Source organism: Sus scrofa, chromosome 9, assembly GCF_000003025.6.
Source record: "Sus scrofa isolate TJ Tabasco breed Duroc chromosome 9, Sscrofa11.1, whole genome shotgun sequence".
Classification (NCBI taxonomy): Eukaryota; Metazoa; Chordata; class Mammalia; order Artiodactyla; family Suidae; genus Sus; species Sus scrofa.
In genome coordinates this window covers 128,027,456-128,047,115 of record NC_010451.4, presented here as the reverse complement: position 1 = coordinate 128,047,115, position 19,660 = coordinate 128,027,456, and the positions used below count along the sequence as shown (strand labels likewise).

General features: G+C 37.2%; 1 protein-coding gene across 9 annotated transcripts in view; it reads right to left on the bottom strand.

Annotated features, from left to right (window-relative positions):
- The window catches only part of PLA2G4A (phospholipase A2 group IVA), a 311,245-nt gene that overhangs the window by 117,710 nt on the left and 173,875 nt on the right, over positions 1–19,660 (bottom strand). For all 9 annotated transcript variants that reach the window (XM_021063825.1, XM_021063826.1, XM_021063827.1 and 6 more), the window contains 2 exons: positions 14,983–15,085; positions 1,088–1,169 (listed from right to left, as the gene is read on the bottom strand). In XM_021063825.1, the coding sequence (XP_020919484.1) occupies positions 1,088–1,169; positions 14,983–15,015 (115 nt within the window). In that variant the 5' untranslated portion in view covers positions 15,016–15,085. The remainder of the gene's footprint in view (positions 1–1,087; positions 1,170–14,982; positions 15,086–19,660) is intronic.

Here is a 19,660-nt window from a genome sequence, read left to right as displayed (position 1 = left end):
GCTCAAATTTTCCATTTCTTAGTATTTAACATCTCTTTATTGGCCCATTTTCATCGTGATTTCAACAAGCTGAAGTCCTTCCTATTCTTAAAAAGTATATTCCACATTTGCCTTCCATATATTTAACACACTATGACCAGAACAAACATTTTTGTAGTGAAGACTCAATCCATGTGACTTGTTTACTCAGATGTCATCAAATTCTTCCTGTTAAATTTCTGATAAAACCTCAGTCTTGTTGTGTCAGTGCTTATCCTCCTTCACCTCTGCTGTGTATCTCTTTGAACGTGCTGTTTTCTCTGCCTGGGACTCTCCCTGCTCGTAACACCAAATGCCTTCTTTTCCCTCAAGTACCAGTTTAAATCCACCTGTCTAGGAAAGACTTCCCTGCTCCCCAGACTGATAAATTTGCCATCTCCATTCTTTCCCCCAAACCTATCCTCAGGGGTAAGTCGTCATTCTCATACTTTGGAAAGAATCTACAACTTTACCCAATTCACTTCACAATCTTCCCCCATCCTTGTTGGTATTCCCAACACCATGACGCAGGAGCTAATGCAAACAGTTGAATGGAATGGTAAGATTAACCAGGAAAATTGCATTTGAAAACACAGAGAAGGATACTGACACGTCAATTCAACATTTTCCTCAGACGGTGGATCATATCATTTCGAGTTGTCCCACACCAGTTTCTCTAGCTATTTCCACACATAATCAACATACTTAAAGCCATAAGCACTAGAGAAACTACATTTTTAAAAAACCGTATAGGCACAATACTTTCAGAGGCAGTTGGTCTAAAGTTTTGACTCAGTCTTCTTTCCAAAATAGAATGTCTTTGAAACCCAAAGATTTGTATATCATAAGATAGTCATTTTCACTGATTCCAAGTACACTCAATTAATGTAAGGTCAAGATAAAATGTTATTCTGATGGATAGAAGAACATCAGCAAGTCACTCAAATATGTAGACAAAGATGAACACATCTGAAGAAGGGACAGCCCCTGGCTTGTCAAGGAATTCAAGCAACTAACGAGTGAATCATAATTACGTACTTTCAACAGAAGAGCAAATAAGGGCACTTACGCATGTCACCAAACGCTCCCTTTGTCACTTTGGTAGCACGTAATACCACTACCGTGAACTTGTGGGAATAATGGTGCTCCACCTGGAGAGAAAAATGATAACGAATTTAAAATCAGCTTGTAAGACAGCATCTAAGTAAATTGTTTTCACTGTTTCCTTGAGACTAACCAAAAATATTCCAGTAGAAAGGAAGCAACACGCATACCAGAAACATTCTTTGATCCTGAGGCTTTTCCTTTTCTGATCGTCTCCTCTTTCCCCACATGGAATTGAGAAGTTTAGATCATGCTTCAAAATATGGCTACAGTTTGACTGTTAGGACTTTTCTGCAGTCCCTACTCTACAGAGTTTACCAAGCCCTTGGAGAAAAAATGTAAATCAGGACTGCAGGCTTTCCTAGGTACACAATCAGGCTTTGTACTGGGTGATAAGAAAATCCTGGCTTAGAAAGGCAAAGTCAGAGCAAGATGTTTGCATTATCTAAGTTTGTTTTTACTGTTACTGTTCAATGAAAGTCTTTTCTGGTATAGCATTTCCAGAGTGGTTTTCAAAATCCTTTGGACCCAAGACAATAACCAGCAAACTACTTATATTAATTTTAATCCATTTCTTATGCACCGTATGCAACAATGTTAAAAGTTTCTGTTAGCCTAATAGTTTACACGCACATAATAAATATTAACAGGTAGAAGCCTTTATAAAAAACTTCACCTAACTGGAAATTAGTGATCAAAACAACTCTACCCACAGAATTGGAAAGCAAGAATGCATACAGTTCTCTGAGAAAGTGAAAAAATTACAAAGTCTTTTTATCCAAAGTTCAAGCACTGTTGTTTAATCTCAGGAGAAGCCCACATTTATAAGCTACTCCTACGTTTCTTAATTTAATAGACTTATTTATAAACTGATTAAAAAGTCCATAACTAATTAAAAAGAAACTAAGACAATTCAGAGAAGTGCGTAATAGCAGTCTAAAAGCTAGGATAAAGCAGCAAAAGTTATACAGCATTCAAGAGTTTCTGAAGATATTACTCAATCACAGAGTAATTTACGTTCAGATTTATAATTGAGCATCAAGAAGAGGTAAAGTCATGAATAATGAGCATTGTCTAAAAAGGCAGGGAAGCATATAATATCTTTCAAAGACATACATCTTCTGTTTTCTTTTCTTCCTCCCACACTCAAGGCATATGGAAGTTCCCAGACTAGGAACTGAATTCAAATCCGAGCCACAGCTGAGACCTATGCTGGATTCTTAACCCACCACACCACACCAGGAACTCCTCACAATGATTTTTATTCAAGTTTGTTGTCAAAGAGAAACACTTTTTGTATTCAGAAGAGCTCTGAGTAGCCAAAGTTTTATTCTACATAAATGAAATTACCAATCATTAAAAAAAAAACCATGAATGCTTTTAAAAAGGCATATAGTCTTATACTACAACCAAAAATCACATGCACTCCTCCTACCAAAAAAATAAAGGGAGTGGGGGGGGGGAGAATCTACTATTCTAGTTAGAGAATTCAATACCCTCTATCAGAAATAAACAGATCAAGCAGGTAAATGGAAAAATATTCCATATTCATGGATAGAAGACTGGATATTGTCAAGATACCAGTTCTCCTCAAATTGATCTAGAGATTCAAGACCATCCCAATCACTTCCCCGCAAGTTATTTTATAGATATCAACAAGCTGATTCCAAAGTTTATGGAGAAAGGCAAAAGACCCCCAAATAGCTAATATAATATCGAAGGAGTAGAATAAAGCTGGAGGAGTAATGCTACCTGACTGCAATGCTACAGTAATCAAAACAATATGATATCGATGAAAGAATAGACAAATAGATCAGTGGAACAGAATAGAGAGCCCCCAAATAGAACAACACGCATAGTCAACTGATTTTTGACAAATTTGCTCAAGCAACATGATGGAAAAAAGAGCCTTTTCAACAAAGGGTGCTGTAACAATAAGACATGTACATACAAGGGAAAAAACAAAAACAAAAAACATGATCCTAGACAAATGATATCTGAGCCTGAAGGAGAATAAATACATGCTCTCAAAAACCCAGTTTATGGATTAACTTTCTCCACTAAAGAAAACTAAAATTGCTGCAAATGTATTCGTATGTCAAATGTTTATTAATAACATGTACAGAGAGATGATATTGTTATTATAAGGAGTCATTGCGTTTGAACCATATAGTATACATTCCGCTTGATGCAAATTCTCATTTAATTTTCCCAATCTGAAAAATAAATGCTATTATATATATTTATAGATGAGTTAAGTGAGGTTCTGAGAGATTAAGTAATTTTCCCAGTATCTCACAGATAGTAAAAGTTAAAATTGAATTAGAATCCAGTCTTCCTGCCCCAATGTCTTTATTCTTCCTACATTCCTTTACTTACATAAGCAATAATAATAATAACAACAACAACCATAACTAATGGTTTAAAAAAAGGCTATTTCCATTTACTAAAGTAGTATAGATAGACACACTGCAATATAGAAAACAGATAACCAGCGAGGCCCTATTGTACAGCACAGGGAACTCTATTCGGTAACCTATAATAATCTACCTGGGAAAAGAATCTGAAAAAGAATGGATATGTATATAGGTGTAACTGAATCACTCTGCTGTACAGCAGAAATTATCATAGCATTGTAAATCAACTATATTTCAATAAAACTTTTTAAATTACCAAAAAAAAAAAGAGAACGGATATATGTATATCTATAACTGAGTCACTCTGCTGTACACCTGAAACTAACACAACACTGTAAATCAACTATACCCCAATAAAATTTTTAAAAAAAGAATGGCAACAATAACAGTACCTATTTCACAGGGGTAATTTAAGAATGAAACAAAACAATTCATACAGAGACCAGAGCACAGAGCCTGGCATATGTATGCTGTCCATCAATAATATAGTTCATGTGGTGATTAGGAAGACAGATGTAAAACCTGACCAAAAAAATTGAAAATAAACTACGATAGATAGTTGCAATTTATTCTATTATCTGTAGCTGACCTAAAGTCCCTCTAATAATGGGTTATTTTCTCTATCATTCGACTCTCCCTTTCAATTTGCTTTTGTTTCCCTCAGTCTCAATTCGGCCTTCCTAACTATAATGAATAAATTACTTGCACAGCATTCGCAGGAAATAAGGAGCCAATCGATCACTTTCTTGGTTTTTGCAAGTTAATTTTGGCAGCCTCACAAATCTTCAGATGACCTGTAAATAACTTCCAAAAACAGGAGTGTCAAAATCATGCCCAGCTCTTTCTAAGAGCTATGAAGAACCATGTTTCCTGGGGCCAATATCATATATAATTTCCAACTAGTGTGGACTGGGCTAGCTTCTGACTTGGATAAGAGACTTTGGGTTATGTTTCAGGGATGGTGCCAGAGGAAATGATATTATTGAATGCAAAACCAGTGTTCCCTAGGGGGACCTAATGACTCAGCACAAAGCTACCTGGTAGTTGGCAAAGGGAGATGCCTTATTTCAATTGAGCTGTCACGTCTAAGCGCAATACCCTCATTTAGTCATCAAGATTAAGCCTTGCCTTCAGGTCTTGGATTACCTTACTGAGTGTTTTTCTTTACCTTTATCTTTTCCATAGTGAAAATCATGACCCTTTTTCTCTTCGTAATTACAAGTTCCAAGCCATTATGAAAACTACTATGGCGTTAAGTTCATTCTGGAGAATTATACTGACATTTGTAACTCAGAGGCCTGGGCACTGGAAAAAGGAACCAGTCCATTTATCTAAAATCAACTTGATGGTTTTCCTACTCTGTTGAAAGTTCTACTGTTACAAAGAATGAAAGAACAATTATAAAACAAATCTGATGGAAGAGAAGGTCGACTCTGCATGGACATATTTTTTTCTATGCAACTGCCATTGCCTAATTTTAACTCAAACCCAAACTACAGGCTGTATAACGACCTCAGAACCTCATTACTGAACCCAGAGATTGCGATCACCATAATCAGCAACAGGCAACTTCAAACACATCTCAGAAATTAAAAAAAAAAAAAAATGCTGCATTGATGTCATACAGGAGTCAAGATACTTTTTTCGATAAGATACTTATTTTCTGTGTCACTTCCTGCTGTGGTCTCCTTCTAATACATTTAAGAGGCACAAACATCATGCTACTCTACTCCCACATTTTTTAAAGAGCAATCACTTTATCTAGTTTCGACCAACAGTGCTATCTAAACTTGCTTTAAACGAGAGAGTATCATACTAGGAGAAGTCAGTCAGAAAGAGAAACAAAAATACCGTACGATATCACTTCTCTGTGGAATATAAAATATACCACAAATGACCCTATCTACAAAACAGAAAGAGACTCACAGACATAGAGAACAGACTTGTGGTTGCCAAGGGGGTGGGAGTGGGATGGACTGGGAGTTTGGGGTTAACTGATGCAATCTATTACATTCAGAATGGATAAGCAAGAGGTCCTTTCACCTGACATGATGGAAGATAATGTGAGAAAAAGCATGTATATAAATGCATGACTGGGTCACTTTGCTGTACAGCAGAAATTGAAACATTGTAAATCAACTATACTTCAAAACATTTTTTAAAAAGTGAACAAACAAATACATAAACTTGCTTTAGGAAGTATCAGTCATGGATTGGCTATATGCACAAATTATCCTAATGTCCAAAACACCAAATTTGGCAACAGAATTTAACTTTAGCAGACATCATTAAAAAAAAGTATAATCAGAAATATGACTTGAATTTCTTCCCCATCATGAACCAGAAACTTTCCACTTGCATATATAATTTTCTATTATATATTAAGAATATGTAATAAATGTCAAATATAACTTATTATAATAAACTTTAAATATTAAAGTAAGTATAGAGTTCATTTTCATTGAAGGTAGAAGATTTTAGGTCCTATTTTTAATCAGGTTTACTGGAACTGCTCTAGCAGCGAAACCCGTACCAAAAAAAAAAAAAAAATTAGGAGTTCCCGTCATGGCTCAGTGGTTAGTGAACCCGACTAGCATCCATGAGGATACAGGTTCAATCCCTGGCCTTGCTCCATGGGTTAAGGATCCAGCGTTGCTGTGAGCTGTGGTGTAGGTCACAGACGCAGCTTAGATCCCATGTTGCTGTGGCTCTGGTGTAGGCCTGTGGCTACAGATCCGATTAGACCCCTAGCCTGGGAACCTCCATATGACAAGGTTGTGGCCTTAAAAAGACAAGACAAAAAAAAAAAAAAAAATTATATGGTAACAGCTTGAGTCTAAAATACTCATTTAATGACATATTCACCATAAATGTATTGCGATTCTAATGTCTTCAAGATACTTGAAATAAGCAATCACCCAAATTTTTAGTACCTAAATTTTAACTGATAGAGATTCTAGTCCAATGGTAATAGCTATAGTACCACAAAATTTTTTTGTGAATATTAACTTTATTCCTGCCTCCGTACTATAGGCAAATAGGGTAGGGGGTCCCCAGAGAAAGAGAACCAGTCATGGCTTTCTTGGCAGCAGAGAAGTCCTATTTGGCCTAAGCCATTTTGTGATCTAAGCCTGGCCACAATGCTTGTCCTTGAACAGGTCTCATTAATTAAGGATCTTAGGGGAACAAAGGAATGCAGGGACAAGGGATTGTTATCAGGCAAGAGAAGTAACAATAGCAAAGCTATTAAATGATTTAAGATTCCCCGTTGTGTTTCAATGGTAAAGATTAGCCTGAAGCACGCAACCACCAGATCAACCAGAACCTAAAGGATGACCTTGTTGACCTTCCCTGAGCCCCCTGATTTCAGTCAGCTTGGACTCTGTCAATCTTTACTCCTCTCCTTAAACCCCTTCATGAATAGTGATGTACTCTTAGCTTAAAACTTCCCCAATTTTGGAGTTCCTACTGTGGCTCAGCAGTAAGGAGCCCCACTAGTAACTGTGAGGATGCAGGTTTGATCCCTGGTCTCACTCAGTGGGTTAAGAATCTGGTGTTGCCATGAGCTGTGGTGCAGGTCGCAGACAAGGCTTGGATCCCAAGTTGCTGTGCAGCTGTAGCTCCAATTCTACCCCTAGCCTGGGAACTTGCACATGCCGCAGGTTCAACCCTGAAAAGCAGAAAAAGGAAAAGAAAAATGATTTTGGAATGCACTGCTTCATTTTCATCAAGGAGGAAAAAAAAATGCTGAGGCAATTTTTATGCTTTTTGCTAAATGATATGTAAAGTAGGCTTATCTCATGGAAAAACAGCAAAAAAATATTTATTGAAGTACATTTGTATTTTAGGGTCTTCATGGAACTCTGCTATTTTGATTTTTAGTGTATTTTTAGGTTAAAAATAAGCTGGCTTTCAAAAATTATTTTGACTTTGTTTGCATTACATATTGCACACATCCACTTTTTGACCTAATCTGACTACTATATCTGTTCTAAGTCACTGAAATGATTCTGGAAATGCTCCTGAAGTTTGGTAAATGCATTTATTTCTTTAGATGCAAAGCATTGTGAGTGATCTGAGTGTTTTTAATTGTTTCATTTTAATATATGAAATAATTCTGACAGCTTTGAATATAAAAAAATGCATTAAATGTTCTCTGCTCTTCTTTAGCTCTCTCCTAATAGCTATAGCATTAAAAAAAAAAACCTAATATTCTTTGCTAAATTTTCCTATTGTTTGGTGGTTAAATTACAACCGTCAGAGGAAGAGCTTTTAGGAAGGACCCTCCCTCAAGTTAAATATCTATTCCCATGAACATAAATACAGCTATTTAACCTTTTTTTCTTTTGTGGGGAGTTATGAACCTGACTGGTACCCATAAGGATGTGGGCTCAATCCCTGGCCTCGCTTAGTACGTTAAGGATCTGGCATTGCTGCAAGTTTCAGCATAGGTTGCAGATACGGCTCAGACCCAGCATTGCTGTGGCTGGGTGTAGGCCTGCAGCTGTGGCTCTGATTCGACATCTAGCCCAGGAACTTCCTCAAAAATCTTTTTGTCTTGTACTCTTCACTAAGTGAAAAATAATTAAAAACCAAAAGATACAGACACAAGTCAGAAGGGTAGTTATGATACAATGCTTTTATATTTTCTGTCTCAGTTTTCTGCCCTTGTAATACTGTGAGATGTAGGAAATATATATATGGGGACTCAGATGAACAGATATATATTATAATTTTATATTTTATAATTAGAGAACTTTTTTTTTTTTTGTATTTTCTAGGGCTGCACCCGAGGCATATGGAGGTTCCCAGTCTGGGGGTCTAATCAGAGCTGTAGCTGCCAGACTAGGCCACAGCCACAGCCACGTGGGATCGGAGCCACATCTGCGACCTACACCACAGCTCACGGCAATGCCGGATTTTACAATTATAGAATCGATTTGGGTTCTTGGTTACTTTGCTAGTGTCCAAGAATTAGTTGGTGGTGTGGAGAGGCCTCCACACACATGCTGGAACTGGGCCCAGCAACCCCTTTCAGCCTTGATTTGTTCATCTGTAAAAGGGCAGTTGTGATATACCAACCACATGAGATTTCTCAAGGGTCCCCTAGTACAAATCCAGAGTTCACCACTGGAATTTCACAGACAGCAATACTGAATATGACGGTTGGGGGATAACTTTACCATCTGTGGAAATCTTCTTGAGATGAGATGATTACCTATCTTCTTGGGATTACGTAGAGGCACTATTGATTTCAAGTAAATTCCACTTGTGATAATGGCAGACTAAGTAATCTGGGTTACCACTTCCTTTATAAAATAAATAAACCTAGATGAGTTTTTAAAAAAGAAGTATTTTCCTAAAGTAACTGTGATGGTTAATTTTATTTGTCAGCTTGACTGGCTGCAGGGTGCCCAGATTAAACATTATTTCTGGATGTGTCCAGAGAGGTGTTTCTAGATGAGATTAGCCCCTGGATCCGTAGACTCAGGAAAGGCTACTTCCATTCCCACTGTGGGTTGGCAATCCACTGAGGGCCTGAAGAACAAAAGGAAGGATCTGTTGCTCTTTTCCTAGCTCACTTTTTGAGCTGAGACATCTCCCTTCATTTCCAGAGCTGAACTGAATTTCAACATTGTCCTTCCTGGGTCTCCAGCTTGTAGATGTTAGATTCTGGGGTTTCTCAGTCTCCATAACCACATGGGACAATTCCTCACAATAAATCCCCATAACTAGATATCAGCTATGGTCTGAACGTTTGTGTCACCCCAAAATACCTGTGGAAATCCTAAACCCCCAAAGATGACAGTATTAGAAGATAGGACGTTTGGGCAGGACAAGGCACCCCACCCCCGCCCCCCCATGAATGAATAGGTGCCTTTAGAAAAGAATCCAGAGAGACTGCTGACCCCCTCCACCTCACAGACACAGCAGCTACGAACTAGGTCCTCAGCAAATGCATTCACACTGCTGCCTCGACCTTGGACTTCGCAGACTCCATAAATATGAGCAACACCTTTCTGTTTATAAGCTACCGAATCTGTGTTATCGATACAGCAGTCTGAATGAATCAAGACATTATCTCCTGATCTATCAGAGAACCCTAGGACTAATACTAATGACAAAGAACTAACAAGATAGGAAGGCCTTAATTGCCAAGACAGGGTTGACCAGACAGGGAGTACAGAAACACAGGCACAGGGCCATTTTGCCACAGGGACATTTGCTGAGCCAGAGAGGAGGAGGCTGAGAGGCTGAGCAGCCTTGAGGGATTAGAAGCCATCTGAGGATAAGGACCCTGGGAAACCATTCCCCTGTTTCAAGCCTGAAACTCCACAGCCTGTACCATAGGAATAAGAATAAACAGCCCTTCATGTATTGCGACCCATTTTAGCCTCAACCAGGGGCCCAGAAAACAACTAACCTGAAACTGGGATTGCATTTTCCCCCTGGCTTCCCAAGAAACCTGACAGAAACCAGTAAAATTCTGAAGAATTATTTCTACAGATAGTTTCTCATTATAATAATATTCAGCAAAACCAAAGATAATTAGGAACATGAGGAGGTATGAAACCAAGACTAACCACCAGCACAATTAATTAATAGGCTGAACTTAACATCAGCACCATCCAGGAAATGGAAGTCAGACTTAAGCAAGACTGCAGGGAACAGGAAACGATAAGAAATGGCCCAGAAGTTTTAAAAAAGAACCAAATGGAGCTGCTCCCACATAATGCAGTGTGTTTAGGATCCAGTGCTGTCATTGCAACAGCTTGGGCCACTGCTGCGGTGCAGTTTTGGTAGCCCTGGCCCCTGGCCAGGGGAAACTTCCCCATGCTGCGGGGTGCAGCCCATTAAAAAAAAAAAATTGAAATTGAAGAACTGAGAAGTAAATCTTCTAGAGATTTCTGATCTATGCTCTGTGGTGAAGAAGCAGAAATATGGGTGTTCCTTTAAATGAGTATACTTGTGCCTCAGGTTAGAGGCTTGTGGCAGGGAATGGCTGGTCTCAGGGGGAGCTGGAAGCTTTTCACGCACCATCTTCTGCTTCACCTTTCTAGAATCTCCAAAAAAACAGGCTACTTGATGTAAAATTCACTATCCATTTGTGCCCATGGCTGTGTTTTTGCAATAGCTTTGTCACCTTTATATTTCTGATTTCCCAGCAGCAATATCTCACCTTCAGATGCCTCCTAGAAATATCTTGTTAAGTTTCTAAAGAATATTTAGGGACATAATGATTTATGCTTTATAAAAAGCCTTGTGAAGCAGACACAGCAGGTATTATTCATACCCTGTTTTCCATATGAAACAGCTACAACTCAGTTTGAGTGCTCGAGAGCACGTAACTGAGGTCTGAAACTGCCACTAAAACACTAGCTCTTTGATTACCTACTCAGTGTCTCCCCCCCCGCCCCATGTTACTATAATAATCTAGAATAACAGCTTTCTACTTTTTTGGTAATATTTCCAGTCATCCTACAATGACATTTTTCAAAGGTCCCTGTATTTTAGCAGACAGTCGTGCTTGCATACCTATGTGGCTGACCAGCTCTAATGTGGACATGACCTTAGTTTGCCTGGATATGGGGCCCTCCATTGCTAATAGGTGGTGGGAAAAGTTGTGGATTTTTTTTTTTTTTTTCACTCCAGGGAAGTGACTCAGATTTTCAAAGCGCAAAGATGGAAATTTTAATAAATATTTTATATCTGAACATTGATGGAACAATGATGTCTTCTTGGTCCAAATGAACTTCGACAGATTCTGGAGGAACCAGTTGCCTTCAGGTTGGAAAGCAGCTCAGATCAACTCTACGGGAACAGCCTGCTACCATATGTTTGTTACTCCATCTTCGCCTACATTCTTAAAAGCTGGCACCATTGCAAACAAGAGAACTTGCTGCATGAGCCCACAGGATTCTCCGACATGTCCCTGCATCACAGGTGTGGTGAAAATCCTCACTGCCTGGAGGCAGCCAAACTTTGCTGGCCTGTCTGGCACCCTTCATTGCGAGTACACTGGCTTAGTTCTCCCCATCTTTCCTTTTTTGATGAAAGGGTTCCGTATTGAGTGTGCTCACTTATACATTGTGAAAAGTATCTTTCTGTGAAAATGAGGGCAGGGAATTGTGCCACTGAAACAATTTACACGTACACGTGCATAGTTTTTTTCACACATACAGCAAAAACAAGAATGAATAAAACTATAAAGCTCTTAGCATCCTCTTCACTGAAAAGCATCATGAATTGGGATGCTGACGGAGTGTCCAATTCTGACGCTCGGGAAGGGTCAAGAAAAATGTGATACAGATTTGTGGTTTGAGCATGCTTCATCAGATTAAGATGCCATGTAGGTAACAACGATAATTTTTTTGGCCATGCCCATGGCATGTAGACGTTCCAGGGCCAAGGACCGAACCTGCACTTCAGCAACAACCCCAGCCACAGCTGTGACAACACCAGATCCTTAACCTGCTGAGCCACCACGAACTCCATATAGGTAACTATTATGGCCTAAATATTTAGCTATTGTTAACAAAATTTGCAAGAAAAGGTGACAGAAATGAGCCTTAAAATATGCAGATGCAGGTTGATTTTAAGTATGCTAAGAAAAGAAACTTATCTGAAACTAACTCAACCTTGTGGTCAGATTAGGTAGAAAAGTGAAGGTCATTTGAAATAATACTGTCCTTTGGAATGTATATGCCCCAACCCTGGTGAACTTCTTTCATTTCCTTACATCATGTACTTTCTCACCTCCAAACTACTTAACCTATGTTTTTCCAATCCAGAAAAGTCATTTTCTCCCTCTTCACCTAACTTCTACTAAACCTTCAGATTGGTGCTTACATGTCACTTCCACTAGGAATTCCAAAAGCACTTCTGTTATGTATTATTCAACAAAAAATTTACACAGACTCTCCTCTCTGAGCAGGGAGGAATGACATTATAAATCAATGAAAAAAACAACTAAAACATTATCAAGTGTTTGAAAATAAAGAAACACGTTTAATCTATGTGTCAAAGAATAAATCACAATAAAGGTTATAAAATATTTTTAATTGCGCAATGATGAAAATAAGACATTTTCAAACTTATGAGCTATCCCTAAAATAGATGGTCTACAATCAGAAAGGTAGAAAGATAAGTGAACATTTAGATATTTAAAAGGAAGAAATAAAACTGGAATTATTCACCAATAATAGGAATGTGTAAGTTGAAAATCCGAAAGGATCTACAAACTATTAAATTAATAAAGAAATTCAGTAAATTCACTGGATCTAAAAAAGTCACTTGTATTTCCATATAAACGCAACCCTAGTTTTTCAGTTTCTAGGTAAACATTAGTTTTATAGATTATAAATGAATTGGAAAATTCAATATTATTATCATGTCAGTTCTCCCCTGATTATCTGTAGAATAATTCCAGTGCTAATAAAAATCTCAGCATTGGTTTGTGTGTGGGTGTGTGTTTAAGTTAACAAATTGATTCTAAAACTTATAAAGACATACAGAAGCCTGAAAAAGTCCAAGACAATCTTGAAGAAGAAAAAGGTGGAGGATTTACGCTACTGTATATAAATGGCCAAAGCTATAGCAATTTTTATAACTTTCTAGGTCAAAGCTATAGAGATTAAGATAGGAGGGGTATTGGGGAAAACAAAGACTAATGGACCAACACAACAGAAAAGAAACCAAGCCACACCTATGTGGTTGCCCGATTTACAGCAAAGGTAGCATTGCCCTTCAGTGAGGGACATGGAAGGTATCAGTAGACCAGATAGTTTGTGGTATACAGTGTTCAGATAGCGGGATGTAGCAATGCCAAAGCATGGAATTCTGCTATTCACAACATCAAACAATCTCACAGATAAAATGTTGAATGCAGGTATCTTTATGAGGGTCAAGAACAGGAAACGTGATCTTTGGTAATAGAAGTCAAATATTGGTTACATTTGTGGAATTCATTGTCTAAAAGGGACATGAGCAACTCTTCTGGGGTCCTCAGAATGTGTATTTTCATCTGCACAAGAGTTTCATGGGTGGAATACATATGTAAACATCCATCAAGCTGAACAATTAAGGTCTATGCAATTTATATACATTATGCCTCCTTTAAAAACGAGAGTGAGCTTGCAAAATAAATAATTAATAAATAAATAAATAAAAAGAAAACAAACAAAAAACTTTTTTTTTTCAAGATTTGTTTGGTTTTTTTTTTTTTTTTTTTTTTGTCTTTTTGCTATTTCTTGGGCCGCTCCCGCGGCATATGGAGGTTCCCAGGCTAGGGGTTGTATCGGAGCTGTAGCCGCTGGTCTACACCAGAGCCACAGCAACGGGGGATCCGAGCCGCGTCTGCAACCTATACCACAGCTCACGGCAACGCCAGATCGTTAACCCACTGAGCAAGGGCAGGGGTCGAACCCACAACCTCATGGTTCCTAGTCGGATTCGTTAACCACTGCGCCACGACGGGAACTCCCAAACAAAAAACTTTTAAGGAGTTTTAAAAAGAGGAGAGTGACCAGCAGAGATGGGGTTGGGGGATGGGGTGGCAGTGGGAAGACTGAAGAACCTATTTGATTCAGCACCAAAGAGGCCCTTGATGAGATCTTTTTGGAAAATGTTAAGAGCTGAGTCCAGTTTTCAGGGATTCAGGTTGTGAATGGAAGAAGGAAGTACAAAAAATTATAGTAAATTAACCTTTGCTATTCAGGCCGGGAAAGAAAGGGAATGGTGGCCAGAGAAGGATGCAGGGTAAGAGAAAAGCATTTCATTTTAAATAAAAATGAAGCTTTCTTTCCCCTTAATATCCATAAAAACTATTTCTGGACCATATAAATCCAACTGGATCTCAAGCGTTAAATTTAGCAGCAAAATATTTCTCTTCTGTTTGTTGGGTTTTTTGTTTTGTTTGTTTTTCATTTTAATCAGAAGAAAGAGTGTACACTTCCAATGGAATTTGGAAAATTACACACTAAAATTTGAATTATTCAACTTTTTACTAAAAATTATCCAACCACAGAAGAATTTGCTTAAGCATATCTAAGGGAAAGCTTACAAAATTAATTACCCTGGCAATGCATACCAAAATGTAGCCCTTAACAATTATTTTATCTTCTCTCCATCAATTCATGCGACGGCTGCAGGCTAATAATTACATTTTTTATTGTTCCGTGAACATTCAATACTGTTACAGATGTTTTGGTATTTTTTCCCTCTAAGCCTTTCTTTTCTGGTAACTTACAGTGATAAAAAGAAGAGATGAGCTAGTTTTATTGTGGATTTTACCTTATTTAAACCACATAAAGTTTACTTTCATTAAAAAAATTCAAGGTTTTTCATAGAGTTTTCTATTTTACTCATAACTTCAGCAATACTCATGCACAAAAGTGTGTCTGCCCCCTCGCCCCGAAGAATATATAAATAGTAAATTACTTACTATAATGTGTTGATAAGGATCTATAAATGACATTTTGGTTTCAATTACAGGAAATCTCTTCACACTTCAAAAGTCTTCTCTGGTGCTCTAGCTTCTTTAGAACCTACAAAATAAACAATCCTTATTGTTAAGCTTCCTCTTGGATGCAGGTGCAAGATTTAAATGATAAATGAGATGAACTTTAGGAAGTAAAAGTCTACAATTAGACTGCCCTTCCTAATTGTTTATATGAGTGAGTATATACATATAACTGAGGGAAAGAGTAAACATATTCTGATAGTACAGCTTAATTTCCATATTTATTTGTTCAAATTTATTCTGTAATTATTAGGAATCCCCAGGATTTCTTTTCCTTTGCCAAGTATTTTATGAGAAGTTTATTGAAATTACAGAAAATCAAAATTATTTTTGTACTGTTTATAATTAAAAAGCTACATGCCACTGTTTGTTTTCTTCATTGGATCACTGTTACACAAATTCACAATTTAAAAAAGAACATTGTTCACTTTAGCTATTTATTAAGAATTTTAAAAACACAGGCATGTTAAATTTCACCTTTAATGCTCATGTTTTAAAAGAAACGTTCATTCATTTTAAAGTACCAGTTTAATGTTAAAGCAGTTAAATGAAGTCTTTAAATGAAAAAAACATACTCTGCAATTTGCTTTCTTCTTCTAAAAGTACTCCACGTTATTTAAAATCAAGTTAAAAACTGTTTAATGAACATCTTTGTTTCTTCCATCATGGATTGTTTCTCCTTGGGACGTTATAAAACAAAACAGACTAGCATTCTACAGATCACAACTAATTTGGAACATCCTTTCAAATGTTTGTATTATTTATGATTAATTTCTAATATCTAATTTTTTCATTTCAGAATAATTGAAATTTGTCTTAAATTTTTAACGATTTTTTTTTTTTTTTTTGTCTTTGCTAGGGCCACTCCTGCAGCATATGGAGGTTCCCAGGCTAGGGGTATAACAGAGCTGTAGCCTCCGGCCTACACCACAGCAACGCAGGATCAGAGCTGCGTGTACAACCTACATCACAGCTCACGGCAACGCCGGATCGTTAACCCACCGAGCAAGGCCAGGGATCAAACCTGCAACCTCATGGTTCCTAGTCGGATTCATTAACCACTGAGCCAAGATGGGAACTCCCCATTTCTTTTCTTTTTATACATGACATTTAAAAAACTGTTTTAAAAGGTTCATGTTCATTGTCACAAACATGAACAATAGAAGAGAATAAAGTGTCATCATTGCTTTCATTTTGAGGTGCCTTCTTCCAGACTATCTCAATGCATATTCATACATGTTAAGTAAAAATGAAAAGAGGGAATTAATTTGTTTTTACATAATTGAGATCTCATAATGAATGTTAAAACCCACTTCATTTTTTTTTCAAGCAAAAAGAATGATATTTATTTTTAAAGATATTTTAATGATTTTTATTTTTTCCATTACAGTTGGTTTACAAGGTTCTGTCAATTTTCTACTGTACAGCAAAGTGACCCAGGCATACATACATATATACATTCTTTTTCTCACATTATCCTCCATGCCACTCTTGGGCATATATCCAGACAAAACTTTCCTTGAAAAAGACACATGCCCCTATGTTCATTGCGGCACTATTCACAATAACCAAGACATGGAAACAACAGATGATTGGATTAAGAAGATGTGGTATACATACACAATGGAATACTATTCAGCCATAAAAAATAAGAATAATGCCATTTGAAGCACCATGGATGGAACTAGAGACTCTCATACTAAGTGAAATAAGTCAGAAAGAGAAAGACAAATACTACATAACTTTTTTTTTTGTCTTTTCCAGGGCCGTGCCCACAGCATATGGAGGTTCCCAGGCTAGGGGGTCTAATCGGAGCTGTAGCCTCTGGTCTACACCACAGCCACAGCAACATGGGATCCAAGCCGCATCTACAACCTACACCACAACTCACGGCAATGCTGGATTCCTAACCCACTGAGCGAGGCCAGGGATCAAACCCGCAACCTCGTGGTTCCTAGTTGGATTTGCTAACCACCGAGCCACAATGGGAACTCCCTATAACAATAACTTTTTAAAGCAATTTTAGTTTTACAGCAAACTTGAGATGAAGGTTATAGAGTTCCCTCTGCTCTTTGTCCCCACACATGCATGGTCTCCTCCAACATGCATATATATACTCTACCAGAATTGTGTATTTGCTAAAATTGTCGAAACTACATTGATACAAAGTTCACAGTTAAGCCTACAGTTCACTTTTGTTATTATACCTTCTGTGGGTTTTGATAAATATAAAATGATAGGTATCCATCATGATACAATTATAAGAGTATTTTCTCTGCCCTCAAGATGGTTTGCATTCTGCCTATTCATCCTTCCCTGTCTGCCAATCTCTGGAAACCATCTATCATTCTACTGTCTCCATAGTTTTACCTCTTCCAGAGTTTCACATAGTTGAAATCATACATTATGGAACATTTTCAGATTGGCTTCTTCCACTTAGTAACAATGCACTTACGTTTTTTCCATGTCTCTTCATGGCTTGATAACTCGTTGCTTTTTAGTGGTGAATAGTATTTTGTCGTCTGTATATACTAAGGTTTATTTTTCCATTCACTTACTAAAGGACATATTGGTTACATCCAAATGTTGGTAATTGTGAATAAAGCTGTTATAAACATCTGTGTGCGAGTTTTTGTATAAATTTGCCTTTGATTAAATACCACAGAGTGTGATTGGTGAATCATACAGTAAGAATATATTCAGTTTTATAAGAAACTACCAACCTGTCTTCCAAAGTGGCTGTACCATTGTGCATTTTCACTAGCAAAATACAATCGACCCTTGAACAACACAGATTTGAACTGCATGAGTCCACTTATTAGTGGATTTTTTTCAAGAACTACTACAGTACTGCACGATCTGCAGGTGTTGAATCCTTGGATGTGGAACTATGGATATGGAGCACTGACTACGGGAATTGGACATCTGCCGATTTTGGTATCTGCAGTGGATTCTGGAACCAATCCCTGTGGATACCAAAGGAGGACTATATAAGGGTTCTATTCTCCACACCCTCATGAACACTGGATGCTGCCGGTGTTCTGGATTGTGGTCTCTCTAACAGGTGTGTATGTGTAGTGGTATCTCGTTGTATTAATTTTCATTTCCTTGATGACCTATGGTGTGGAGCTTTTCATAAGCTTATTTGCCATTTGTGTATCTTCTTTGGTGAGGTGTCTATTAAGGTATTCTGCTCATTTTTTAATTGGAATGTTTGTTTTCTTATTGTTGAGTTGTAAGAGTTCTTGATTTGTTTTTGATGACACCTTTATCAGATGTGTTATTTACAAATATTTTTCTCCAAGTCTGCTTTCATTAATTTTAATGTGAAAAATGATGCAATATCATGCAAAAGGTAAAAATCATCTAGAGTCAACTATTTTAAACTATATAAAATGAGAATTTCCCCTTCTTCTTTATTTTGACTTATCAAGAATTATTATCTTTACTGGGAAAATTTTTTAAATGACATTAACTTACTTTAATCACTTCTTAATCTCCCAAAGCTTGATTATTCTTATCTTCTCATAAAGCATTTTCACCAAAATGAAAATGTAGGCAGTATTTTAAATAATTTTTTTAAATCAAGATGAGGCCAACCATTGTTCCAATTTTACTGTAATAAATTATGAAGTCTTTGCCTTACATTTGCTTATTTTAAACCTAATGAATATTTTATACTGATAACATTAGCCAATCACTAATTGCCTTAATTATCACATTTGCTACTTTGGTTGGACCTCATTGTTATTGTCAATAACTTTCAGATCTTTATTCCAATATTATTTTCCCAGTGAAGCCTTGCCTTACCATTATTTTCAATGGCAGAAACCTTACTTTCTTAATTGCCATCAATATCTACTATACAGTTTTCATGTGTTTCTTTTCTCTCGCTCTCTCTTCTCCCTTAATCAGAACATAAGCCTCATAAAGGCAGATGATTCGTTGGTGCTTATGGCCACTTAATACAATTTGTTGAATAAATGAATGAATGGGTGAATCTATCTATACAAGTAAGAGGAACAATTCTTAAGCCTAGGTACACTAAAACATTTTAACCAAGTAAAAGAAAATGCACTTTCTATTCCATCCATAAATTGTACTATCCTCACCTCTATTTCTTCTGCATCATCTCTGTTTAATCAATAGTGGTATGAATTCCCCTTTTCCCTCTTATCATTTCCTTCCAATTAATTTCATATTACAAATATCATCCAAATGAAATACAAACGTTATTGCTCTCTTTTTCTTTTTTTGGCTGCACCCATGGTATATGGAAGTTCCTGGGCCAGGGATCGAATCCAAGCTGCAGCTGCACCCTATGCTGCAGGATTGTTCATTTACCACCACACTATGCTGTGCCTTTGAATAAGCTCTGATTATTCTTATCGCTAACTACATTCCATGTTATTCCATATTAAAGAAATGACAGTATAAGAAGATATAGGCTAAACCACAATAGTGCAATTTATGACTCTGATATTTGTAGTCACATTTGTAGTACAAGAAATATATGCATGTATATTACTCAGATGACATAATCCTAACTATTTAGCACTTCCCAGTATCAGGATTTTCTGAGCTGTTTCTATTATATCTT